This window comes from Delphinapterus leucas, chromosome 10 (genome assembly GCF_059928025.1).
Source record: "Delphinapterus leucas isolate spDelLeu-1000000601 "Yukka" chromosome 10, BTC_Dleu_Yukka2, whole genome shotgun sequence".
NCBI lineage: Eukaryota > Metazoa > Chordata > Mammalia > Artiodactyla > Monodontidae > Delphinapterus > Delphinapterus leucas.
The window spans coordinates 41,046,102-41,071,106 of record NC_143138.1 but is presented as its reverse complement, the minus strand read 5'-3'; the positions used below and the strand labels follow the sequence as shown (position 1 = coordinate 41,071,106).

Genomic DNA, 25,005 nt, shown 5'->3' with positions numbered 1-25,005 from the left:
CTCTTGCACAGTTTCCGGAAACTCCTCATCAAGATCGCTCCGCCCCTTCCGACGGGTGGTGATATAGTGCTGGTACGTCACTTCCGCTCTCTCTTCCACTGGAGGCCTACACGCCGCCGCTGGGGCCGCCGCCATGGTAAGACTGGAATCGGTACGGGGATCTGGCGACATCGGAACCGGGGCAAGGAAGGTCTGCTGTCAGGGGGCCGAAAATGTCCTACATTGGGGGCCTGCAACTTTCTGTGTGGAGCCTTGGATCGCAGCCCTGGAAAAGGACGACTAAAGACATCCAGTTGTGGGGAGTGGGGCCGGAGGAAGTCATTCCGCGGGAGCTGGAAAGGCTTGGGCGTGAGTGGGGCCCTCCGGCCTCCGCCACTCAGAGTGTACTTTGGGAACGGGCAGGAGACGTGCTTCCTCCCGGAGGTTGCGTTTTTCCAAGCCTGAACACTTGATGCTCCTGCTGTCTGCAGGACTGAGGAGTTTGTTGTGTCGTGAAAACCTGACGGGGGCTTCTTGCTCTCTGTGTGACAAGCTTAACGCTCGTGTTTGAGGTTACAGTTTAATAGTAGTTCACGGTGTCTAATTTCTCCCCGAATCTCTGTCAGTCTCTAGTAATCCCCGAGAAGTTCCAGCACATTTTGCGAGTACTCAACACCAACATCGATGGGCGGCGGAAAATTGCCTTTGCCATCACTGCAATTAAGGTAAAGTAGGGTAAGGACTACTTGGGTTGTAGGTGAAACTTGGGTTGTTAACAATTGAGCTTTCGTTAAGGCAAGGTGGAGGAAGTCCCAACCAGATCACCACATCTGATGGGTAAAAAAAGAATAGTTAAGAGTGCAACTAGTCCCCTTATCCCCTTAACAATATTTGACCCAAAAGGTAAGTGATAAAAGCCAAAGAACAGTCTCAGGTCAAGCCAATGTATTTCACCTAGGGGATGGGGAATGGGTTTGGTTGTCTACCTGAATTCACTAAAAACTTCCTGGACCATCAGCCATCAATCAGCTTGTAAGGTCCGTGCTGAATTTGGTTTCTGCCGCTCTCCCCCAGTGCATCATAACAGCAACTCTTCCTGGGAAATGTGTATATACTAGAAATTGGATTATTGTACATTTTGAAGGGTGAGTAGAAAAGCTGAGAGATTCTAAGTTGGGAGATGGGAGGTGTCACTATGTCATGACAGGACACCATTATAAGTATTTTATAGATAGGTTGTTAATTTAAAACAGTATATCATAAGCTTTTCTTTGTAAGATCCATCGCATTTACTTTTTCATTCTGTAATTCAAGGAGCACAGCTTTCATACTTAAATGGTACATATGAAGATTGCTTCCTTCTGTTCTGTGAAACTAGTAAGGCAGTGTGGAATACAGTACAGGCTTACCTCATTTTATCGTGCTTAGCAATAACGTGTTTTTTGTGGCAGCCCTGTCTCAAGGAAGTCAGTTTTCAATAGCATTTGCTCACTTGGTGTCTCTGTCACATTTTGGTAATTCTTGCAAGATTTCAGACGTTTTCATTACTGTGTTTGTTAATGGTGATCTGTGATCAGCGGCCTTTGGTGTTACTATTGCAAAAATATTTAGATTTGATGAAGACTCAGGTGATGGTTACCACTTTATAGTAATAAAGTATCTTTTAATTAAGGTATGTATGGGGTTTTTTGAGACATAAATTTATTGCTCCCTTAATAGATTACATAACTTTTACATGTGTTGGGAAACCAAAATATATTGTGTAGCTCCCTTTATTGCAATATTCACTGTTTGGCATGGTCTGGAACTGAGCCCACTGTATCTGTGAGGTTGCCTGTTCCCTTTTTAAAGGCTGTAGGTGAGATAGTGAAAATAAAAGATGAGCATGGTTAGTAGGATACTTCTGTTAAACCCTTCCTCTGCCTCTTTGAAATTAATTAGTTTGTTATTTGTTACCTTAAGTATGTGTCAACCTTTGTAGCTTAAAACAGTTTAACCAAAGCAGTTTCCGATACTTAATGAGTATTTTGATAAATCTTTTTATTAACTTGATGCCCTACTTATCACTGGGAAAGATTAGATATAGACAGGTACTGGGGCCGTTGCTACTTGTGTGGAAAGTCAGCCTTTGCTGGCTCTTCCTCTGGTGAGACAACTGAAGCTTGCAGGTGGCCTTTTTTTGGGGGGGGGCAGTTTTTAGCTATTACATATAGTGCTATTACAAATGTTCTAGTACATGTACATTCTTAAAGAACATCCATCTACATTTCTCGTAGGTATATAGGACATGTATATGTTTAGCTTTAGTAAATACTGCTAAACAGTTTTCCAAAGTGGTCGTATCAATTTACACTTTCTACCAGAAGTGTATGGGAGCCCTGTTGCTCCACCACCTTTGCAGGTGGTCTTTTGTTAATGATCTGGAATGTAGGGCGGGGTAATACTTAGAAATTGGAAGAAAGTTGCCGGGGGAGGTTGAGTATAAGGAGGGGTTCCTCAAAATGTAGTTAGAGGAGCAAGGTTAATTGGCCAGGGAAAGGTGAAGTATTGAAGTTGGCACAAGCAGAAGAGGGTATTTGCTGAGAGGTAATACACACCTGCAAGGTTATTCTGTGCCATGATCCCTTTGTTTTGTTTCCATTTGTCCACTTTTGCTATGAACATTCCTTAAGGCTGGTTGTTCTGCTCTTTCTCTAAATCAGGATGATAACTGTTGTCTGTGGATTGTTTGGAAACATGGAGGGGGTTGGAATTGGTCACAATGACTGGGTTTCAGAGACTAGTATGAAGTTAGTATCAACTCTTCTGTTATATGGTCCAGGCCCTTGAGCTACAAAGATGAGAAAGTGATGATTTCCTGTAGTGTACTCTTCTGGATGGAGAGAATAAGGGTGGTCTGCTTGGGGCAGAGTAAAGGGGATCTGTGGGTCTAACTTAGGAGGTTGGCAAGCCAGTATCTAAATAGGGCTTTCAAAAGTCTTAGCTTGACAGCAACTTTTTTAAAAACTTGTTTATGGAAAGTTGTAAACACTTAAAAGTAGAAGGAGGGGCTTCCCTGGTGGCGCAGTGGTTGAGAGTCCGCCTGCCGATGCAGGGGACACGGGTTCGTGCCCCGGTCCGGGAAGATCCCACATGCTGCGGAGTGGCTGGGCCCGTGAGCCATGGCCGCTGAGCCTGCGCGTCCGGAGCCTGTGCTCTGCAACGGGAGAGGCCACGATAGTGAGAGGCCCGCGTACCGCAAAAAAAAAAAAATAGAAGGAAGAGAAAGTTTGAGAGAGACTTAAGATCCTGGTCTCTTCCAAATCAATCTGGTAATTTGACTTCCTGGTCACTTTCTTACAGAAAGGAAATGCCATCTATTTCAGTTTCCTGGGGCCCTTGTAACACAGACTTGTTGGCTTCAAACAACAGAAACTTAATCTCTCAGTTCTGGATGCCAAACATCCTTGGTTTCTTTGTGTTACAGCTGCATCACTCTAGTGTCTCGCCTCTTATCACATGCCTTCTTCCCTCTGTGTCTGTGTCCTCTCCTTTGATAAGAACACCAGTCATTGGATTTAATCCAGTATGACCTCATTTTAACAAACTATATTTCAAAATAAAATAACATTTTGAGGTTCCGGATGGACATATATTTGGTGGGACACTATTCAACCCAGCACACAGTCCTTCACTATCCAAGTCAATTTGGCTTGTGAATTCAGGTGGCAAGGAGTACCAGTGGTGGTGGTGACATGATGTCACTGATTTAAGTGTTTTATTTTGATCGTGCAGTGACCTGCCCAAAGGATCATGGCCTGTCACCCTTAGACATCGTGAGCAACTGACATTCCTACCCCTTAATCAACCTTATTAATTCACAATACCCTAATCTTGCTGCCTTGGTGCTACATCAGCTCTGAGGGACATCAGCTTCATTCTCCACGATGCAGAAATGAGGAGGTGCCGTTCTTGGATGCTGCTGTATTGTCTTAGCAGCATTTACAGCTATGTCCGTATGCTGGGCAAGTGGGGAAAAAAGATTCTGCTTTCAAGGGGTATATGCCCCAAGTTCTCTGGTCCAGCCCTGCCTCTGAACAAAACTTTTTCTCTTTTAATGATTAGGCTTTGTATCTGGAAAAGTATAAGGCATTAGGTTATTTTAGGACCTACCTTTCTGTGCTTTTTGAATCATGGGTCTATAAAGGAAACCCAAAAAATCAGACTCATCCGACTCTGAAACCTTTCCTCAGGGTGTGGGGCGAAGATATGCTCATGTGGTGTTGAGGAAAGCAGACATCGACCTCACCAAGAGGGCAGGAGAGCTCACTGAGGATGAGGTGAGGACAAGGAAGGGGGGCTGGGGGTTGGGCCTATGGGGAGGGGGCGGGGAGACCATCTGGACCTGACCCTTGTCCTGCCTGCCAGGTGGAACGTGTGATCACCATTATGCAGAATCCACGCCAATACAAGATCCCAGACTGGTTCTTAAACAGACAGAAGGACGTGAAGGATGGAAAATACAGCCAGGTGTGTATTAAGATGGGGGAGATTAGAGAAAAGCAGTGTGTCCAGTTAGAATTGGTCATAGGCCAGGGGGTAGAACAAGCATACCTCACCGTCTTCTCTGTATCCAGGTCCTGGCCAACGGTCTGGACAACAAGCTCCGTGAAGACCTGGAGCGACTGAAGAAGATTAGGGCCCACCGAGGGCTCCGCCACTTCTGGGGGTGAGTGGGGCAGGGGGTTCATCCCTGCCTGTCCCTAGACTCCCAGGGAATTCTCATGCTCTTTTTCCAGACGTTTGTATGGTGTAAGACCTGTAACCCTTCTCTTTTCTCACCTGCAGGCTTCGTGTACGAGGCCAGCACACCAAGACCACAGGCCGCCGTGGCCGCACCGTGGGTGTGTCCAAGAAGAAATAAATTTGTGGGCGTTGTCTGTTAATAAATAGTTTATACAGTTACGGCTTTCTTCTTTATGGTTCTTTGCATTTTTCTGGAGACACTAATAGGGAACATGTTCTCACACTGGGCCCTGTTGGTCATTTTCCCTCCTGCCTGATTTCCCCACTCAGTTGCCCAGACAGTGTCCTTGGTCTTGTTTAAAGCTATGCTGTTGCCACTCCCCACTGCGGGAAGCGACATTTTACTTAGTGGTGCCCTGCTCTCCAGGTGGGTGGGAGAAGGGGCAACCAACACGCTCATCCTCGAGGAGGTAGTTGAGCCTAGCCAGTTGCCGCTTAGGTGAGTATTTTCAGGTCTTTACCACCCTAGGTTTCTGAGAGTTGGGGGGAGATGATTTTGGTGACCCGGAAGAGCTGAGCGGCGGGGGGGGGGAGGGGGGGGCGCATTGTTGCCAGGCAGCCGCTGCCGTTCCGGCTGCACAGCGTTCGCCCGCTGTGCCCGAGGCCCGCGGGTCCAATTCCATTCTTGCCCAGTTTCGGGGAAGACCCCACTTGTACACCACGCTCCCTCCCCTCTGCATTCTGGTTGCCGCGCGGCTGCGAAGCTTCTGACGGGGTTCCCGGGGACGCGCACGCCACGCCCTCCCAGCGAGAGGGGCGGGACTAGGCCTCTTCCGCGGACGGGGGAGGTGACTGTTGAAGCGGAAACCCGCCGGCCATGGAGGCAGGCCTCGGCGGCCGAGCCGACAAGGTAACCTCCCCTCAGCTGCAGCCATGGGCCCCGCCGCGCCGCCTCCCGCGCCGGCACCTTAGGGCGCTGGTACAGGCCGTGCCCTCCGCCCGCCCCAGCCCTGGCGTGGCCGGTTAGGGACCGAAGTGTCCTAGAGCTGCACTCTCCGCCCTCTAACCGCGTTCCATCTTTCCCTCCAGGTCCCCTCTGACTGCGCCGCACCATGCGCCTCAGCCTCTTCCGGCGCCTTTTCCTGGCCGCCCTGCTGCTCGTGATTGTCTGGACGCTCTTTGGGCCCTCGGGCATAGGGGAGGAGCTGCTGAGCCTCTCGCTAGCCTCCCTGCTCCCAGGCCCGGCCTCGCCCGGGCCGCCCCTGACCCTGCCCCGCCTCCTGATCCCCAACGAGGAGGCGTGCGGCGGTCCCGGCCCCCCGCCCTTCCTGCTAATCCTGGTGTGCACGGCCCCGGATAACCTGAACCAGAGAAACGCCATTCGGGCCTCGTGGGGCCGGCTGCGCGAGGCCCGAGGGCTCAGGGTGCAGACTGTCTTTCTGCTGGGAGAGCCCAGCTGGGGCTCGCGCGGGAACGACCTGGCGCGGGAGTCAGCGGCCCAGGGGGACATAATGCAGGCAGCTTTCCAGGATTCCTACCGCAACCTCACTCTCAAGACCCTCAGCGGGCTGAACTGGGCCGACAAACACTGCCCCGTGGCCCGCTACATCCTCAAGACCGACGATGATGTGTTCGTCAATGTCCCCGAACTGGTATCAGAGCTGGTCCGGCGAGGAGGCCGCTGGGAGCAATGGGAAAGGGGCATGGGGCCCCCGAGAAAGGCGAAAGTTGGAGATGAAAAGTGGGAAGGAGGCCCCACCTTGGCAAGCCAGCCTGTGCCTCTCTTGTACCTGGGCCGTGTGCATTGGCGGGTGCACCCCTCTCGGACACCAGGGGGCAAGCACCAGATATCAGAGAAACAGTGGCCTCCCACCTGGGGCCCCTTTCCCCCCTACGCCTCAGGCACGGGGTATGTGCTATCGGCTTCTGCTGTGCAGCTCATACTGAAGGTAGCCAGCCGGGCACCCCTTCTGCCACTGGAGGATGTCTTTGTGGGGTTAAGTGCCCGACGAGGAGGCCTCGCCCCAACCCACTGTGTCAAGCTGGCTGGTGCCACCCACTACCCCCTGGATCGGTGCTGCTATGGGAAATTCCTGCTGACATCCCACAAGCTGGACCCCTGGGAGATGCAGGAAGCCTGGAAGCTGGTGGGTGGCTCTGACGGGGAAAGAACTGTACCCTTCTGCTCCCGGCTCCAGGGAGTCCTCGGCATCCTCCGATGCCGGGTAATAGCCTGGCTTCACAGCTGAGAGGGCAAGAGCGCCCAGGAGAGGGGTGAGGAGCTGAGAGTCCGCCCGCACCCTCACCACCTTCTCTCTCCCGGGCCCAAGGCAGGGGCTGTAGCTGGCTGCAACTGATCGGTTGCCCTACACCAGATGCTCAGTCTGTCACCGAAGACTGAGGGATACAGGACACACCTAGGGGGGCTGCCTGGCCTGCCAGCCCCAAACATGGTCATCAGGAAGAGCCGCACATGCTGGGTTGTTCTCTCCAGCCACGGCAGGGGAGGGGCACAAGCCCCTCAATAAACTTGTCTCTTTTCCTCTTCGAGTACAGTGTGGTCCTCACCAGGAGTCTCAGATCACAAACCTGGGGAACCTGAAGGCTACCAGAGCCTGCTGGATGGAAAGGACATCTCCAGGGATGTGGGAGAGGGAGGACAGCCTCTCCCTGGAGGAAGGCCCTAGAGAGCCAGACTAAAGCCACAGCGACCACAAGATAGGGGTGAGGGTAGAAGCAAGACACCACGACCTCTCGCGTCTTAGAGCAGCCCCAGGCCGGACGTGGGAAGGGAACAGGTCCACGGGATGATCCAGACATGTTATCCAAAAACCCACCTTCCTGTTTAATACCAAGCCCTCTCCCCCAACACCCAGGAGTCAGCTTTCCACCCCCTGTGGGGGAGGGGCCTCACTGCTCCCTCCTCATTCCAGGGAACAGGTCATTCCCCACAGGTGCTCTTGGGGAGAGAATGTCGTTCCCAGGAACCCCTGGAGCCTGGCTCAGCGCACAAATCTGTCCAGGGCAGATGGCCGGGCCCCCATGGGCTTGGCCTTCTCTTGCTTCTGCGGCTGCTGCTCCAAGCTCTGCCGGACTTTGTCCTGGGGTGGGGAGAAAGGGGCGAGGTGAGAAGTGGCAGGAGGGCACAGCCCACAGGCCGCCTGGCCCATCCCCCAGCGCTCACTTACCCTGTGTTCCTCATCCATGACCTTCCTCTTCCTCTTCACCAGACTTGCTGTGGAGCTGCGGCCCTTCTGCTTTGGCTTTGGCTGGAAGGGAGGCTTGGTGTCGGGATCGTAGCCCTGAGGGAGGGGACAGGAGTGAAACCTGAAACAGACTTCCAAGGCAGGGAACTGCACTTCTGAGGACATGGTGGGGACAGGATGTGGGGGTGAGGAAGGCCCGGGCCCTCGGGGGCCTGCTCCGTACCAGCCTCTCTAGCCGTTCCTTCTCTTCCTGCTCCAGAGAGATGACATCAACCTCTGCCAGGGCTCGTGGGTCCAGACAGATGAGCTCTGCAGGTACCTGGGTGTGTCACAGAGGGACAGGAACGCGTAAGGAGCCACAGGAGGGTGACACCAAAGAGGGCCGGAAACCAGAGATGCCGCTGAAGCCCACTTCCCAAGACCCCCGGCCCCAAACCACACGCAGACACTTCCTCACCTTCTCCAGCAGGGCCTTCACCTCCCACTCCTGGCGCTGCTTCCGGCTCCTGTATGGGTTACTCTCCAGGCCATCGAAGTTGGGCTCAGCAGCCCCTGGAGGGAGGAGGGAACACAGAACTGTAAACAGGAACCTGCTCCAGCCTAAGCAAGCCCCTGGCCCCCAGCTGTCTCAGGGTCAGGCCCACTCCAGCTTCCATCCTGAGGTCATCCACTTAAGAGCCCCAGCCCTGCCCACTCACCAGGGACCAGCATGCTGGTGATGCCCCCGCTGTGCCCCACTCCCAGCACATCTTCAAAGGGGCAGAACTGAAGGCCATGCACGTGGCCTGAGAGCCGGTGGGTGAGGTAGGGCTGCTCCAGGGACGGGGGGCTGGCCTTGCCCTGTCCTGCCCATATGTTGACCACATCGCCCGTTCCTGCAGCCAGCAGTCCCCGCTGGGAGAAGGCCAGGTGCCCCGCTCCCTGGGGCAGGGTCCGAGCGCTCAGAGGCTGGAACGTCCCTCGCAAGTCAAAGATCTTCAGCTGGTGGTCCAGGCCAGAGGTGGCCATGTGCCTGGGGGCAAGGGGGGCTGATTAATCCATAGTATGAGCTTACTGGGCAGGCCTGTGGCCAAGTCCAGGCACCAGGTCTGGTTGAGGAGAAGAAAACCAATAATGACAGTAATCACTACCATCATACCACACACTCCACGCACCTCTGCTCAGTGAGGCGGCTGTACTATTTCCATTTCCCTTTTACAGAGAAGAAACTGAAGCTAGCTCAGAGAAAGGAAATCAGGGGGAGTGGTAGAGCTAGAATTCAAGTCAGACCTGTGTCTTTAGTGTCTGTGCTCTTACCCACTCACGACATGTGAATGAAAAGGAGGACACACACGACAATCTACACCCAGGTGTGAGGTCCCACCACATAGACAGGCAGCCCATCGGTAAGCAGCGGGAAGGGCTCACAGCAGTGGTCAGGGAGGGCTTCGTGGGATTTGAGCCATTCTAGGTAATTCTCAAGAAAGCACAAAAAACAGAGATGCCTGTATAAGCAAGTACAAATGAATTAACATCAGAGCATGGAGACAGGGAGATGGAAGCAGGGGTTTGTTTTCCAGGCTGGTGGGAAATATGGCCAGGAAGGCCAGGAGGGGACAAATTGCAGGGGCTCCTGAAGGTCGGACGCGAGATAGTTCCCAAAGCTGCTCTCCGGCAATGACAGGCCACAAGATGGAGACTGCATGGACCTGAAAAAACCTCCTTAGGAAGCAAGGAAGTGATGCACTAGAGGGCTCTGCCCCGCCCCCTTCCCTGGAAGGAGGGTGGTCAAGGTTGGTGACCAAATCCTCTCAAGGAAGCATGTACCATGCAAGTCATTTACTTGCAGAGGTTGGAGTTTCTATTGATGTTCAAGTTGCTCCTCAGGGAGGCTGAAGGGGGACCAGCCACGCCAGGGGATGTATGTTTGCCAGAAGCCAAAGACCCTCCTCTTAGCCCTTGGCTGTGAACCCACGAGGAAGACACTAAGGAGTTCCTACTTGAGCAGAGACTTGGCCTGTGATGGGGCCGAAGAGAGGCCCAGCTGGCTACTTGTCCTGACAAGACAATCAGGGCCCAGCTCCACCCGAGGGAGAGGCCATCAGCACAAACCAGGACTTATGGAGGGCTCCTGGGACACAGGGTCACACCCTTCACTGAGCCAACAACTGAGGAGCACACGCTGGCTCCTGCCCCAAACACACCCAGCTCTGGGATCCCCTGTGCAAATGCCCACCCAGTGGCCAGATGGGTATCCAAGGCCACACTACCACGCTACTGAACTTGCAAGAAACACTTCAGCTTTGCAAGTCCAATCCAATCCTAATGCAAGCTGCCAGAAAGCCAGCTGAGGACGACAGTCAGCCTCATCTCTGGAGCCCCTGTGGCTGGTCTGAGGCACCCCTGAGGAGGACAAGAGCTAAGCCGGGGTGGGCCTAAGACCAAGGACCAGAGCCGTCTGGTGTCAGGCTGTTGACCAAACCTCCATGAAGGAACTGATGGAGCCCTGAGCACAGGAGTAGCTGACCCAGGCAGCCTGGGGAAGGCCAAGTCCAGCTCAGGTCCAATGGCCCACAGAAGGCAGAAAACCTCAGGACAGGCCCCCTGACAGTCCTAGCACCAGACTGGCACAGACATGGAGTAAACAGGGCAGAAGCAAACCACTTGTCCACAGAGACACAACTATGGGGGGCCCAGGAAGCGTGAGCATCTGGCAGGCTTTCATAAGTTGGTAGCCACTGGGCTTTTCTTCTTCCTGATTTTCTGTCAAACAACTTAAAAGTAAGGTTATGGAGTTAATACTTAATGTAGAAGATTCCTGAACAATGGTGTAAAAGGAGGAAAGCAATGTGGGAAAGAGTATTCTGACATCAACACCCAGGACACACAAGAAGGAGGAAGAACTGGAGGCTAGAAACTGTGACACTGAGAATGGCGAGAAACAGACCTTGGAGGGACCCTGGAGGGGAAAAGCAGTCAGGACTTCACAGCGGTCGTGAGGCGGAAATTCAAAACAGACCAGCCACCCCCAACCCTTCACATCACCAGCCAGACCTAAAGAGGACAATCGTCTTTGACAAAGATGATGAAATACAGCGCTCCCTACCCACCAGGCACCATGATCAACTCTATAGGCCTTAACTCGCGTTCACGCCTACAACAGTTTTCTAAGCTAAGCCCCAGGCTTGGCAAACTATGGCCCATGAGCCAACAAAGCCAGCGCACCACCTATTTCTGTATAGCCCACAAGCTGTAAAGAATGGTTTTTACATTTTTAAGTGGTTGGGAAAAAAAAATCAAAAGAAATATATTTTGAAACATGAAAATTATTTGAAAACTCCAATGTCAGCATCTACAAATAAAGATTTATTGGGACACAGTCACACTCATTCAGTTACTTATTCTGTGGCTGCTTTTTGTGCTAAGACAGCACGGTATTGTGGTCAAGACTGACACCACATAAAGCATCTCACTTGAGAGCATTTCAAGTACCAAAATCTCTCCACAGATCGGCATCTGTAGATAAACATTTGCAATTGGGTTGGATGACTTGGGACACTAACTTTCAACCTCAATTAAACCAAATGTTATTCTCAAAAACAGGAATCCAGTTCTTCTCATGAGTAAACCTGTATTACAAAAATATTGTGTTCAATTATTTTTCTAAGTTCATTGCTTAAAAATTTGCAATCCTGTGGTTCCTCTTGTTATTTAAGGACCTACATAAATCACTCAGATATGCCCCACTGCCAACAAGCCTAAAATACTTACTATCAGGCTCTTTACAGAAAAAGTCTTCTGGCCCTTGAGCGAGACACTCATATCCCCAGTCTCAGGATGAGGACAATGAGTGGTACACCGAGGTCACCTAACATGCTCGCTGACATGGCTGGTCAGGAATAACACCAGGATTTAAACCCAAGCAGCTTGGCTGCAGCGTCTGTGCCCCTCCTCTCCTTTCTGCCGAGCTGTGACACACACACTGCCCCTCACCCCCCAGCACCTCAGGCCCAAACAAGTGACTTACGTGCCTGTAGAATCTACTGCCACAGCCCGGACCCCACCACGGTGACAGAGAATCTTTGCCAGTGGCTCCTTCATGGCTGGGCTCCATAAAGACACAGTCCCTAGGCATCAGAGGAGAACTTTAGTTACTAAAAGGGTGCTGAGGTGATTAAACCTGGGAAAGATGGGGACTCAAGGCCAAGAAGTAACAAGAGAGGGAAGCAGAGGAGCAACCTGAAGGGACCCGTTAAAAGCAAATATAGAAGAAAAGCAGGGGCATTCCCTGGCAGTCCAGTGGTTAATACTCAGAGTTTTCAATGCCAAGGGCCCAGGTTCGATCCCTGGTCGGAGAACTAAGATCCCTCAAGCTGAAAAAAAGAAAAGAAAAGACAGGAAAAGTAGGACAGGATGGTCAGGGTCAAAGTTCACCCAGGGACCGACCATTGCTGTGTCCCAGATGGATGACGGCATTGTAAGGGTTCTGAGTCATGATGTTGAGCCGTCCAGCCCGAGCATTCAGAGCTGCCACAATCTTTCCCACTGACACGTCCAGGTAGGTCAGAAACCCTGTCTCTGACTAAGAGAGAGAGAGAGAAAATGAGTCCTGATTGCCCTCTGTCCTTCCTCTACTGGGGCCCCAGGGGAGGATGGTCAGTCTTCTCAGGGCCTGCCACCCGGTCCTTGTGCTCCGCAGCCACTCACAGCTGTGGCCAGGAGAAAGTGGAAAGGCAGGAACTCAAGCTGCGTGATGCGGTCACAGCGGCGGATGCAATGGAGCTCGATGCCCTGGTTGTCGTAAATGTGAAGCCAGCGGTTCTGGGCGACAGCAAGCAGTGCCTCCGAATGCAGAAACCTGGGAGGAGCGGAGTAACAGTACAACATGAAAGGGAGTCACTGGCTGTCATTCGATCAGGGATGGGCTGTCTCAGCCCCACCGCTGCTAACCGAGGCCACTGACCGGATGTCCCGCACTGCCTCCATGACGTTGATCTCGCACATGAGCTTCTTTGTCACCCAATCAAGGGCAGCCACATGACCCCGGCGCCCTCCGAAAGCCAAGTGTCTGTTGGAGTTGGAGGACAGGCAGGGTGTCAGTTCAGGGGGGCACCTGGGCTCAGACGTCTGCCCCACACCAGCTCCTTCTCTCCAGGTGAGAGCAGAGATGCTGCCATACACGCGCACCCTCACATGCAAGCAAATCACAAGACCCTCCCCACATCAACAACCCAGACACACACTGGTATGGCTGAGATGAGCAAGACTGAAGTAACTGGAATTCCTTACCTCCCAGTGCGAGAGTAATTAAGCCTGTAGGGTCCAAACTGCCTCAAGTTCAAGTCAAAATGCTAGAAAAAAAAGAAAAGAAAAAAAAGAAATCATTGGCTCCCTTTGGTAATTTTCTCTTCTAGTCCCCACTCCCATCTTACTCTGCATCCATCAACCCATTGGCCCTTTTTCCATCCTCAGGCTCACTTTGGCTGCACTTGCAATGTCCACAGCCTCCACGATGTCAGCCTGGCATATCTTTGCTGTGTCCTCCCCATCCTCTCCTTCCAGAAACCTGCATATGAGCATCAGGGATGAATTAAAGCTTCCTAATATGAAGTGGGTGTACCAACATAAAAATGAGAAATGAGAGCCCCATAAAGCAGGGGCTGGGGAGGCCCACATTAGGGTCCACTCACCCAGGTTCCTCAGCAAGCAGCAGCTCAGAACGAGCAGCTTTGACACTTATTTCCTCTTCTTGAGCTTCAGCCGCCTCAAGTCGGCTCCGGATTTTGGTCTCAGAACGTGGCAGCTACAACATCGTTGGTGGAGGAGTGGGAGAAGAACCAAGGGATATGGGGGTCACAAGAGAGCCACCTGGCCCCGCCTCCATCCAACTCACCCAGACACTCCCTGCCTGCAACCCCTCCCCACTCTCCGACTGGTCCTCACCTTTTTGGATTTGTCAATGCGACAGAACTTCTGAACCACCTCCACAGGGACGGGGGCGGGGCCTGTAAATGGGTCCTGGGCCTGGGGCAGGGAGGAGGCAATTAGGAAACAGGCTCAGGTTGACCCCAACCCTCGTACCCTCAAGCACAAGGCGACTTGCCTTGCCACCCTATCAGGGCCCAGGCTCACCCCAGACAAGCTCCGCTGAGGCCCTGGACTCCTCCGTTCCCGGGGTTTCTTCGGGACCTGGGGCTTCTTGGAGATCCGAGACTTCTTTGTGCTGTGAGTGTTCTTTGGCTTCTGGGGGCGGAGCTCTCGATTCCTCTTCCGTTTACGAGGTGGACCTGGAGAGGCTCCGGCAGCAGTCTGAGTGGTCTCTTCCTCCCAGTATCGCCGCGGTTTCTGCCAGCAGATCAGGATCCCCGATAGTGCGCTGCCCCTCGCCCCGCCCCTCCAACCCCGCAGCTAAAAACTTCCCTTCAACCCCAAAGAGGTCTCTACCTTCTTCTTGCCCTGAAGTTTGTCTTTCTTGGGCGGGACATTATTGCCCAGCTTGGGGACCGTCTCCATCTTGTCCACTCGAACCACGATACACGTGCAAACTCTTCTCAGCTGTCCCACAATCGGATGGAGAACTCCCGGAAGTTCTCCGACCCTCATCCAATCAGCGCCGCCCCAGGTCTGAAGTCTTCTAGGCGCCATCTTGACTGAGGGCGCGCTCGCCACTGAGGGCCTCCGCGGGCCGTGGCCCGGCACTCCCGTGCAGCAGCTTATGCCCGAGTAATGAAAGAGAGGCTGTCCGGGGCCAGGAACCAAGCAACCGTGCAGTTTCTTTTTCCGGCTTGGTTTCCCCATCTTGCCTAAAACCTTCCAAATCCAGTCTTTTCAGCGGAAAGCCGCTCATTAAACATGTTAGAACTACATTTCCCGGCATGCACCAGACGAAACCTTCCGGCGCCGTCTTTTCCCGGCATTCGTTGTTTACTTCCGGGTTTACCAATACTGACGGGAGAACGTGAGTGGGTCAGGGATTCGGTTGAGGGGTTTGGGGTCCTGTTTCGCCCGCCACCCCCTGGGGCAGGGGTGAAGCAGATATTCCGGATCCGGAGAGACTGCGGTGTTCCAAGAGGCCGCCTGTCAGGAGGGCTGTCATTTCCGCAGGCCAGAAAAGGGAGCTCGGGTACCTTCCAGAGTGTGAGACCCAGCGCCCCCCTCCCGCTCCCCGCAGGCTTTCGTCCCCGCCATGGCTGAGCTAATCCAGAAGAAGCTACAGGGAGAAGTGGAGAAATATCAACAGCTACAGAAGGGTAAGGGAGCAGGGTCGGTGTGGCCTCGCGCCAATTCCCTCAAAACCCAAAGCCATACCCAGACCATGTGTTCTGCACTGCCCCCACCCCACCCCCCTACTCCCGGCCCCAGCGTGCGGGTCCATCCCCACCTCTATACTCTTCCCATCCACTGACTCGCCGCCCCGTCCTTGGCCTACTTCCTCAACTGCATCTTTTTCTCATCAGGATTTTGGGGGTCGGGTGGCACATGTGATGTCTCTAATAAAGTCTTTCCTTCCACCCACCAGACTTGAGTAAATCCATGTCAGGGAGGCAGAAACTAGAGGCACAACTAACAGAAAATAATATCGTGAAGGAGGTGAGAGACTGGGATTTGTGGGGTGAGGAGGGATCTGTCCTGGCAGTAATTCTGATCATGTATGTCCCACCCCTCCATCAGGAACTGGCCCTGCTGGATGGATCCAATGTGGTCTTTAAACTTCTGGGTCCCGTGCTGGTCAAACAGGAGCTGGGGGAAGCTCGGGCCACAGTGGGGAAAAGGCTGGACTACATCACGGCTGAGATGTGAGTCTTTATTCCAGCCCCCTGTGATGTACCTGACGCGTTGGGAAAAAGGTGTTGAGGAACCATTGTAGAGTCGCTCTCCAGAGTATCCCCCAATTGTCCAGTTCCTCCAACCCTTCCCTTGTAACTCCTCTCCTCCATCCTCCCCTTAGATCTCAAGTTTTCCACCAATCTTCTTCTTGCCTTCAGCACCCTCAACAGTAAGTCTCACTAACTTCTCCTTACTTGCTTTTTTGCCTTTCCTTAGTAAGCGATACGAATCCCAGCTCCGGGACCTAGAGCGGCAGTCAGAGCAACAGAGAGAGACCCTTGCTCAGCTGCAGCAGGAGTTCCAGCGGGCCCAGGCAGCAAAAGCAGGGGCTCCTGGGAAGGTCTGACCCTGTCCTGGGGGCGGGGGAGGGGGGGAAATGAGGCAGCTCTAGGGTCTATACTGTAGCTAATAAAGTGTGAAAATACCTGGCCGTTTTCTGACCAGTCGCTTCTGTCATAATTGTCTCCATCCATTCTCCTGGTCCCTTCCACCTTATATGTTTATCACCTGCATTACTCTCTCAGGTCCAGATCCTTGCACTGGAATCTCTGTGTGGCAGAGTAACCCTTCTTTCTTGAGACTAAAATCCGAAATGTCTCAAACCTAATTCTTGCCTGTATGTGGAACCCTTAACTCTTCCATATCTTGGTTGGAAACATGAAAAGGGCATTTACAACACAATAATTTCAGGGAAAGTGAGTTTATTGAAGAACTCACAATTCTCTAACCCCAGAATGAAACATGGTGACCCTCCTTTGCTATGATTTCTTGTCATCCTCAAAATAGCCCTGGCATATTAGTTCTTTTTAGTCTCTTTCTTCCTAGAATTTGAGTGTAGCTTAAACTGATTTCAAGCCCCAGCACATAATGCATTGTAATATTGTAAGGTCTCCCAGTTTGTACATTGTCCACAAAGTTGTTCTTCCATTTCTTTGTCCTAAAATTGTTTCTTACAAATTCAGAGTCAGGGGTGTTCTTCATACTGATCACTTTAATTGGGATGGCTAGTACTTGACATGGGTTTGTAGCAACTGAGGAGAAAAACGTAAGAGCAAATAAAGGGACCAGGGATGGCGAGGTTGCTGGGGAGGAACAAACCATTCTGAGGAAACTGTTTCCACCAAGTCCTTGCTTCCAGCTCTTCATGGATAGAGAACATTGGGCCCCTCTTTTTCCACAGTGTCTACCTTCAGCCAACTCCCCACCCCCACTCCAAGCAGCTAGTTCGTACACACTGCAAGGATGGGAGTAGAGTTCAGGTAGTGTTTTGGTTTATTAGTGTTGTCACAGTGACAGGAACCCCCAGACTAGGAAGAGGAACTCCTACTAGAACCTTTTCCTTACCATTCCCTTCCCCTGGGGCTCAGAGCCTCTAGGCTTTTCCTTTCCCCCTACTTCCAGGCCTTTCCTTGGCCCTTAGCATGTTAGGATGTGGCCAGGAATCAGAAACGGATCCTTTTCCCAGCACTAGCTGTGTGCTGCATTCATGGAAAGTGGGAAGCTATACACAGGTATCCGTCTTGGGTACCAAGATTAGCAGTTCCCATAGGGCTGGATCTCGGCTGGCTGGTAAACCAGTGGCGCTTCACTGCCCCAGGGTGGTTGGCCATCCTTCTGGATTTTTTCCCAGTGTGGCAACTGCCACCATTCAGGATGGCTCCCCACATCTGGCACGGCCACCGTGAGTTCTAGGAGCCAACAGGGCTTCGTCCTCAGAACAGTGCTCGGGCAATCTTCCTCCCTTTGGCCTTGATCCTGGGAAAAGAACCCCCTCCTCCCTCACTTGGGGGAGTTCCCGAGGCAGAAGGGCCACTGGCGCGGCCCAGTGTAGCAGTGGAGGGCTGTCGCCGCTGCCGCAGGAGGAAATCGAGTGAAGCTCCATCCATAGCGTAGAAGACGTTAGCCGAGGGGGGGATGGTGAGCTCTGTAGGTTCAGAAAGGGTGTCAAACACAAACACAGTCATTCCCCGCACCCCCCCCCGGATGTGGACGCACTCTCCTCCAGAGTCTGTCTGCCCTCCCAGCCTCTGACCTCGCTCCCCTGGGAGCAGCTGCACTAGCTCATACTCTGAAGCCACCGCAGAATCACGATTGTTTTTCTTAAGGACACGACTGATGACACTTGGAGCCTTGTCCTGGCTTGTCACCTGGCAGGACAGCAGACCAAAAGAGCAATCAGTTGGCCATGATGACCTGTGCTTTCCATTTTTCCAACCCTAGCCAGTAATCCCAACCAGAAAAGGTTACCCGCACCCAAACTTTCAAGCGAAGAGGGAAACCCAACATGGTGGCTCCCTGTACTCCATCCGCCAGCCCACATAGTTGCTGGGCTGCTTCCTGTGGGGAAACTGCTATTGGTTCTGAAAATCTAATACAGCCACCCAAAGTTCAAGGTGCACCAGCTAACGCAAAGTAACCTTCAAAAGAAAACATGGTTGCTAAAACCAAAGGTCAATTAAAAGTAAAAACAGGGCTTCCCTGGTGGCGCAGTGGTTGAGAGTCCACCTGCCGATGCAGGGGAAACGGGTTCGTGCCCCGGGCCGGGAGGATCCCACATGCCGCGGAGCGGCTAGGCCCGTGAGCCATGGCCGCTGAGCCTGCGCGTCCGGAGCCTGTGCTCCGCAATGGGAGAGGCCACAGCAGTGAGAGGCCCGTGTACCGCAAAAAAAAAGAAAAAAAAGTAAAAGCATCCTCCCATTTGGCTGTTGACATCTAAGACATCATCCATCTCTAGTCCCTCGGGGCACCATCCTTCACCCCACCTCCCAGCCCACAACTCCCTCACCAAGATGCTCTTGTAGACACTGCCGTCTTCCCCCAGCTCCATCTGGACTCGGATGATGCGGCAATCAGAGGCCCCTGGCCCAGGCCCCCCTCCCCCATATCCAGCCCCCCTGGAGGCCCCTTCTGCACCCCCACTGAGCGGGGAGCCACAGGAGGCTGAGCGGCGGTGACCTCGAGAAGGCCTCGGGGAGGAAGCTGGGGGAGAGAGGTGGCTGGGGTCAGCGGGACTCTGCAGGGCTGGAGTGCTTTCCAGGGCAGTGTCCAGAGATGAGACGGACGGCCACTTCATGTGCTGGGGACAAACGACACAGGGAACTGGCACGAAGGCAGGGAGGTCAAGGAAGAAGGATTCACGAAGTCAGGGTCAGTGTTGAGGTCAGAGGTCAGGAGCGGAGCTCACCTGGGCCAGCCGTGTCAGCAGTGGAGCGGGGGTTGCAGGCACCTCCTCTGCCCCCACATTCGGCCAGTCCCAGGAGACAAGGGGTGTGGGACCTCCAACAGAACCCAGCACCCTGGAGTGGCAGGACATTGGGAAGGTCAGAGGGAGAAGGACAAGTCCCCAAGAGACCACCCTCCAACCACTGACTCCCTCACTCTGTCCACTGCGAGATGACAAGCGTTGGCCGAAGCACCCGCGGGGCAGCAGGGTCACTGCTACTGGATGGCTCCACCTCACAGGACACTTGATGGCTGGGGATGGGGGCAATGGGCAGAGGTCAGTGCATGACATACCCCCACGCCCAGCCTGAGCCCTGAAGTCCCAACCGCACCCAGCCAGTCACCTCTGGGCCTCTGTCAGTGGCCGGAGCCCCTGTAGCCACCGCTGGATATCGGGGTCAGGTCGGAGGTCATAGCCACGACATTTGTTCTGGAGCTGCCTCAGCTCAGAAAGGACAGCAAACTCCTAGGAAGGAGCCCACAGACTGCAGGTGCCAAAATTCAGGAACCCCTGACTCTGCACTCCTCTCCCCTTCCTGGGATGTAGCTAGGGACAGCTAGCATTCAGCCCAAATGCTCCCCTCACCTTCCTCCGCTTGTCAAAATTGATGTATCCGTTCTGCAAGGATAAAGGGGATGGGGTGAGGGTCCCAACCCTGCCACAGAGAGAACATCCCCTCTCCCAAACACTCACTTCACTCAGCCTCTCTGACTCCTCTGGCCCTCCCCCTCCTCCCCCTCTCATCCATCATGCCCTAAGCCCCCTACCTTACCCTTTAAATAGAACATCATGGGTCAAAATTGTGTCCACTTTACAGTTGAGAAAATTAGAGCTCAGAAAAGATAAAGAACTTGCCCAAGATCCCAGTATTGGTTTATTTAGCAAACTATCTATATATGCTTACATCTCAGGCATGCTCTGAGCACTCGCCAAACATTAATTCATTTAACTCTCATAATAAAAGGTTGATGTAGATACGTCACTAGTTTCCCATTTACAAATCACTAAGGCACAAGGAGGTTAAACAAACTTGCCGAAGTAACAGAGTCCTGGCAGTGCTTCTGCCTTGCAGCCCCTTCTGGAAGGAGGTCTGTCTGACCCTGAGGCCTACTCATTCCATTATCGCAATGCATACACACACACACACACACACGCACACGCACACGCACACGCACACGCACACACACCACTGACCTCCAGCTCATCCTTGGAGGCTGCGTCCAGCATCACAAGGTCCTTCAAGAAGGTGCCAAGGTATGGGACCACACCCTGAGATCAGAGGTAAGAGTCAGTCACCCCTGCCATTGATCCAAGGGCCCTCCATCTCTCCGCACTTTCCTATCCCATTGCCTCAGAGAACAAGTTGAATTCTCCTCACGCTGCTTGCCTCCTCTTCCATCCCTCAGACTGCTTCCACCCCCAACTAGTCACTCACCCCACCCCGGGAGCCAGACCTCGGGGACTTCTTGGAATTTGGCTCCAGAGAAGGCTGTAGCTTCACCTCCTGGTGGTGACAGAACAAGGGGACATGGGGTGTGGGTGGGGGTGGGGGGGGATGTCTGTGAATGCTGGGAACAGGCCTCACCTGCAGGAGGAGCTCCCGGCTCTGGGAATAATTATCCTCCTCGGAGAAAATCTGGCAGAGGCTGGAAAAGACTCTGAGGCTGTCCCTGGGGAGCAGGGGACAGTGGTCTTGAGGAGGGGCCTGGCTCAGTTGCCCCCCTCCCAGCCATTACCCGACTCCAGTGCCCCATCCTCCCCACCTGGCTGCTTCCCCCCAGGCTGCCCGAAGCCTGTGGATGGGGCTGGATTGCAGGGCCGACACCACAGCATACACTGAAGAGAAGTTTCGGAGCAGACGGCACTCCTGTGGGGTTCACAAGAGGGGGCCGCAGCTGTGGGCCTCTTTCCACACCACAGTCCCCAGTAGGGCCGAGCCTCTCTCTTACCTCTGCCACACGGATCCACTTCTCCAGCAGTCGGGCCCTCTGGGGGGGACGGAGTGGCCGTATGGTCACCTCCCCAGGCCCCTCTCCGGTTGAGGTAGCCCCCAGGACAGAGCTGACCACTGCCCCTGCCACCTTGTTGAACTGTATGACAGTAGCCCGGACAGACGGGCAGAGATGGGAATGTCCTGGCCGGTCTCTGTGACCCCACAGGCCCCCCAGGCACTGAGAGGGGACCAGATTGAGAAATAGCTCCTGTGGGGCAGAGGTTAGAGGTTAAAGTTTGTAGTCAAGTGAGGTCAGCCTTCCAATATCAGGGGTGTGAGGATCTCAGGTGGCCAAGGAACCAGAGGGACACAGGGTTTGAAGGGCAACAATCAAGAGGAAAGGGGGCAAGGTCAAAACTGGGTGGGCGAAGGAGACTGGGAGCTGGATCAGGAAGGATTGGAAGCACGGTAAGGATCTGGAGTCAGGGACAGGTTAGTAGGGGGCAGGGGGCAGGGGGGTCAGAGGTCAAGGTCTCACCGCATCTAGCAGGGTCAGCTGTTCGGCCAAGTGGTCAGCGAGGAACACCAGGACATCCGTGGGGTCAGCAGGGGGATCGCCGGGGAGGGCCAGGGGCTTAGGAAGTTCGGGGGTCTGGGGGTCCACCCGGGACCGGAGGTTGCGGATGAGGTCAGCGCCGCCCCCCCCAACACCCTCCCCTGCTGCATACCCTGTCCGAAGCAAGAAGCTCTCAAGCCGGTCAATCTGACCCTTGACCTCAGAGCCAAAATCCTCAGGGTGAGAGGCCAGCCAGGTTGACAGTACAGAGATGGCTACCCTGGGAGAAGTGGAATCCGCCAGGGGTCAGATGTCAGGCTGCAGCCTGGGCGGAGGGAACTGTGCAAGGTTAAGAATCAGGGGTCACTCACCCTTTTGTCCTCTCTAGCTCATCAGTAGGATGAGATTCAAGGGCTTCCAGCCTGGGGAGTGGAAGAGATTCTATCTGTCCATTTTTTCCAAAATGCTAGTGGCTTTGACTATTTGGGCGGGATATTCCAGCTTTAGAAAGTCCAGACATGTCAATGACCCTTGGTCCCTTATGACCCTGACCTGTCAGCCATAAGCCCTAGCAGGGCAGGCGTGGAGGTGAAGGCCCGGTGAGTAGCCAGGAAGGCTGCCGTGAAGGTCACGTCAGTCCCTGATGTCCGGGCGTCCAGCAGATGTCTGACCAGGGCCTCCAGAGTGCCAGCTCGGAGCCTCCGGGAGGAACGCGGGGGAGGCCTCGGGGCCTGGGGGAGACAGAGGGCCAGTCACTGACCCTTTTTTCAACTCTGCCCCTAGATATCTGGGGGAAATCCCAGACCTAGGAGATGATCCAGGCTCACTGTATTAAGATTCAGAGAGGGCAAAAGACTTGACCTAAGTCACACAGCAGAGTCCAGTCTGCAAACTTCCAACCTGGCACTCTGGCCAGAAAGTTGGCCGGAGGAAGGGGAACTGGGAGGTGGAGGGTCAGAGGTGTGAAGTCAAAGTTATGATCTCACCAAGGGATCAACAGGCCGATACTGGCGACTTGTGACAGTAAAGGTGGCACCATCCTCCTCCTCGTCCCAGACAGACACAGGGGCCTGGAGGAGCAAGGAAGGGGAGGTCAGACAGTTCCCCACCATACCCCACTGCCCAACCCTCAGCCCCAGGCCCTACTCCTCCCTCTGTACCCCTCACCTGTTGCGGCGGGGGACAGTACCAGCGAGTACGAGGGGTGGGGGGGACTGGTGACCCCAGGTCTCCCCCACTGGGGCCCAGACAGCCCCCCGCAAGCCGCCTCAGGGCCCGGTGGAGTCTAGGGGTTTGCCGTGGGGAGCTGGATGGAATGCAGGAACCCTGGTCCTGGAGACCGCTGTAGCCCCTTCCCCCCAGAGCTGAACCCCAGAACAGCGGAGAATCAAGGTGCAAAGAGTAGGAGACGGGAAGCGAGAGAGGCAGAAAGCCTGAGGCAGAGACCTTGAGAAGCTGAAACCTCAGTCACAGGCACAGCCGCATGCTCCGCCCTCCCCCGCAGGAACTGACCAAGCCCAAAGAGTTAGTCCTTCCCCTTAGCCCCCTTTCCCCGGGTCCCTCAGCCCTGGAGACCCCCCTCGAGGTGGCGGCTCTGATCCCAGTACAGGAAGAAGGGGAAGTGGGGATGATGTGGGGGAAAGACTCAGAGTGTCATGTGACCCAGCCCCTCCCCCAACCGATCCCGAAAAACCAGCCCTGCTAGTCACCCAGCCCTCACCCAGACTCTGGACCTAGGAGTCCAAAGCCTCGGGGCCTCAAATCCAATTTTTGGCGCCTCCCGAGACCCCAGTCATACTCCTGGCCACCGCCATTAGTCCCGGAGAAAAGCAGGTGACCACCCGCCACTCAGCCCGGGATGGTCCCTCCAAGGTCCAAGAACCTTGGCTTCGCGCCTCCACCCGGAGCCCGGCAGGAGAGGGGGGAGGGGTCACGAAGTCAAAGGGTTCCCTCCCCAATCCCGGAATCAGAGGAGCGGGTTACTGTGGAAACAAACCCCTCCCCGCCAAACAAAAACAGGGAGGGAGACAGGGACCTAGACACCAAGCCCAGAGAGACGGGCAAACTCGGGCACAGGCGGAGAGGGCCAGAGACCCGCAGGACAGCCAGCCAGACGCTCCTGGCAGGAACAGAGCAGGTTCCTGCGGGCAGGTCCTGAGTCACACTGCGGCACAGAACCACAGAAACGCCGGGACTCCCCGCAGCGGGGAGACAGGCAGACACCAGCGAGAGGCGCGGAAGTAGCTGAGGCAGGAAGAGATGAAGGGACACAGACAACAAAAGGTGGAGAGTCTCAGAAATATACACGCCCCCTACCTCCCACCTCCCGCGTCTCACCTCGTCGTCTTCCTCCTCCTCCTCCTCCTCCTCCTCCTCCTGCCCCCCGCCCACGCCCCGGCCACCTGGGCCCCCACCCCCTTCGGGGTCTCGACTCCGGAAGCTGCTCAGCACGACTCCCCCGGGGGGGCTCGTGTCCCAAAACAGCCGCAGGGGCCGCGGGAGCATGGCCGAGTGAAGGAATCAGCGGGGTCGGGCCATGGGGGCGCCTGGGGAGAGACAGGAGGGGTCAGGTGGAGTATCAGGTGGGCGCAGGGGATCCGGAGGGGAGGTAAGCGGGTGGGTTCTAGGTAACCGGATAGGAGTCCTGCAGGGAGGCTGGGCGGGGGGGAAGGAGGGATACAGGGGTGGAATATGGGGGGCCTTGCATTTTGGGGATGAGGGGGTCACGAGTACGGGAACGGGCAGGGTCACAAGGTGCTCTGGCTCTGACCTGCTCAGGAGGGGTGGGGGCAGCGCGGGTCCCGGGCCGCTGTTCCCGTAGGTCTCCGGCCCCTGATCAAGTTCCCGGACCGAGTCCCTTCCCTGGCTTTTCCGCACCCCCTTGTACCCCACCCCCTTGCCAGACTCCCGGGCCCTCCCGCCCTTTCCGCTCCCCCCACGTCCGCCCGCTCCGCGAGCAGGAGCCAAAAAGGGAAGGAAGTGAGGACAGGAGCCAGGGCCGCGGACGAGAGGAGCGCTAGACACTCAGGGGCCGGGACCCAGGAGCCCGGGTCTCCAGCTCCGCTGTCCTCGGGCCCCCCGGACTCGGGGATCCTGGAACCCAAGTCGCCCCGCACTGAACTGATATAAAGATTTCAGTCTCCAGCCCCCGGGGAAGGGCAGGAGCCAAATTTGACATTCCTCTCCCCCAACACAACCACTAGGCTAAAACTCCCGCGGGAAGCGTTTTAGACGGGGACGGACACAGTTACTCCAGCCCGCGGGGTTCTACTCCCACCCCCACCCGCGCGTGTAGCGGGCCGAAATCCACTCCGGCTTTTCCTGAGAGCCCTGGGTTCCCGCCTCCTCGGAAGGGGGCGGAGCAGGAAGCCGCCACGTCCGGTTAGGGACTCGGCGCTCGGGGGTTTCCGACGCTAGGGCCTGGATCTCGGTTCACGTACGGTCACCCCTCTAGGGCCGGCTGCTTGAGGGCGTCCTGTCCGCCATTAGTGGCGCCCGACCCCAATCAGTTCCGAAGGGGGATTGGGTGCAGCCGAGGCATTTGAGAGGCGGGGTCGTTGGAAGGAACCACACGCGA

General features: G+C 54.8%; 5 protein-coding genes across 10 annotated transcripts; 3 read left to right on the top strand and 2 right to left on the bottom strand.

Annotated features, from left to right (window-relative positions):
- Positions 1-27: 27 nt before the first annotated feature.
- RPS18 (ribosomal protein S18) lies at positions 28-4,923 on the top strand. The gene is made up of 6 exons (XM_022581586.2): positions 28-136; positions 606-704; positions 4,212-4,298; positions 4,387-4,488; positions 4,596-4,687; positions 4,807-4,923. Exons 1-6 carry the CDS (start codon positions 134-136, stop codon positions 4,880-4,882), a joined length of 459 nt encoding a protein of 152 aa, XP_022437294.1. The 5' UTR covers positions 28-133; the 3' UTR covers positions 4,883-4,923.
- Positions 4,924-5,038: 115 nt separating this feature from the next.
- B3GALT4 (beta-1,3-galactosyltransferase 4) lies at positions 5,039-8,786 on the top strand. Its single transcript, XM_022581588.3, has 2 exons — positions 5,039-5,614; positions 5,794-8,786. Exon 2 carries the CDS (start codon positions 5,817-5,819, stop codon positions 6,951-6,953), a length of 1,137 nt encoding a protein of 378 aa, XP_022437296.1. The 5' UTR covers positions 5,039-5,614; positions 5,794-5,816; the 3' UTR covers positions 6,954-8,786.
- On the bottom strand, positions 7,524-14,549 carry WDR46 (WD repeat domain 46). The gene is made up of 15 exons (XM_022581587.3): positions 14,334-14,549; positions 14,022-14,234; positions 13,833-13,913; positions 13,580-13,692; positions 13,368-13,455; positions 13,179-13,240; positions 12,853-12,957; positions 12,597-12,747; positions 12,336-12,471; positions 11,917-12,016; positions 8,609-8,922; positions 8,368-8,462; positions 8,134-8,229; positions 7,893-8,006; positions 7,524-7,805 (listed from the first exon to the last, which is right to left on the bottom strand). The coding sequence occupies exons 1-15, from the start codon at positions 14,532-14,534 to the stop codon at positions 7,707-7,709; spliced, it is 1,968 nt and encodes a 655-aa protein (XP_022437295.2). The 5' UTR covers positions 14,535-14,549; the 3' UTR covers positions 7,524-7,706.
- Positions 14,550-14,744: 195 nt separating this feature from the next.
- PFDN6 (prefoldin subunit 6) lies at positions 14,745-16,155 on the top strand. Its single transcript, XM_089918893.1, has 5 exons — positions 14,745-14,847; positions 15,061-15,139; positions 15,409-15,479; positions 15,561-15,685; positions 15,933-16,155. The coding sequence occupies exons 2-5, from the start codon at positions 15,076-15,078 to the stop codon at positions 16,060-16,062; spliced, it is 390 nt and encodes a 129-aa protein (XP_089775019.1). The 5' UTR covers positions 14,745-14,847; positions 15,061-15,075; the 3' UTR covers positions 16,063-16,155.
- Positions 16,156-16,687: 532 nt separating this feature from the next.
- On the bottom strand, positions 16,688-24,307 carry RGL2 (ral guanine nucleotide dissociation stimulator like 2). 6 transcript variants are annotated; one of them, XM_022581589.3, is made up of 18 exons: positions 24,199-24,307; positions 23,766-23,974; positions 22,415-22,498; positions 21,981-22,159; positions 21,800-21,850; positions 21,411-21,708; positions 20,889-21,140; positions 20,703-20,806; positions 20,525-20,609; positions 20,375-20,443; positions 20,134-20,208; positions 19,525-19,557; positions 19,283-19,404; positions 19,095-19,190; positions 18,901-19,012; positions 18,502-18,792; positions 17,749-17,863; positions 16,688-17,640 (listed from the first exon to the last, which is right to left on the bottom strand). In XM_022581589.3, the coding sequence occupies exons 2-18, from the start codon at positions 23,931-23,933 to the stop codon at positions 17,429-17,431; spliced, it is 2,346 nt and encodes a 781-aa protein (XP_022437297.1). In that variant the 5' UTR covers positions 23,934-23,974; positions 24,199-24,307; the 3' UTR covers positions 16,688-17,428. The 6 variants fall into 6 exon arrangements, 5 of the variants coding, with proteins under 5 accessions (XP_022437297.1, XP_022437298.1, XP_089775007.1 ...); XM_022581590.3 differs by having other exon boundaries at positions 20,525-20,597; XM_089918883.1 differs by having other exon boundaries at positions 17,494-17,640; positions 17,784-17,863.
- Between the last annotated feature and the right edge of the window lie 698 nt (positions 24,308-25,005).

Coding starts and splice junctions, on each gene's coding strand:
- RGL2 (XM_022581589.3), bottom strand. CDS start 23,933: ATGCTCCCGCGGCCCCTGCGGCTGTTTTGGGACACGAGCCCCCCCGGG. Junction 20,209..20,374: donor GGTCTGGCTCCCGGGGTGGG/GTGAGTGACTAG, acceptor CTCTGATCTCAG/GGTGTGGTCCCATACCTTGG. Junction 19,405..19,524: donor ATTTTGACAAGCGGAGGAAG/GTGAGGGGAGCA, acceptor GCTCCTTCCTAG/GAGTTTGCTGTCCTTTCTGA.
- WDR46 (XM_022581587.3), bottom strand. CDS start 14,534: ATGGCGCCTAGAAGACTTCAGACCTGGGGCGGCGCTGATTGGATGAGG. Junction 13,241..13,367: donor ACATTGCAAGTGCAGCCAAA/GTGAGCCTGAGG, acceptor TTTTTTTTCTAG/CATTTTGACTTGAACTTGAG. Junction 12,472..12,596: donor ACTTTCTCCTGGCCACAGCT/GTGAGTGGCTGC, acceptor TCTCTCTCTTAG/TCAGAGACAGGGTTTCTGAC.
- RPS18 (XM_022581586.2), top strand. Junction 4,299..4,386: donor GAGAGCTCACTGAGGATGAG/GTGAGGACAAGG, acceptor CCTGCCTGCCAG/GTGGAACGTGTGATCACCAT. Junction 4,489..4,595: donor AGGATGGAAAATACAGCCAG/GTGTGTATTAAG, acceptor CTCTGTATCCAG/GTCCTGGCCAACGGTCTGGA.
- B3GALT4 (XM_022581588.3), top strand. CDS start 5,817: ATGCGCCTCAGCCTCTTCCGGCGCCTTTTCCTGGCCGCCCTGCTGCTC.
- PFDN6 (XM_089918893.1), top strand. CDS start 15,076: ATGGCTGAGCTAATCCAGAAGAAGCTACAGGGAGAAGTGGAGAAATAT. Junction 15,480..15,560: donor AAAATAATATCGTGAAGGAG/GTGAGAGACTGG, acceptor CCCCTCCATCAG/GAACTGGCCCTGCTGGATGG. Junction 15,686..15,932: donor GACTACATCACGGCTGAGAT/GTGAGTCTTTAT, acceptor GCCTTTCCTTAG/TAAGCGATACGAATCCCAGC.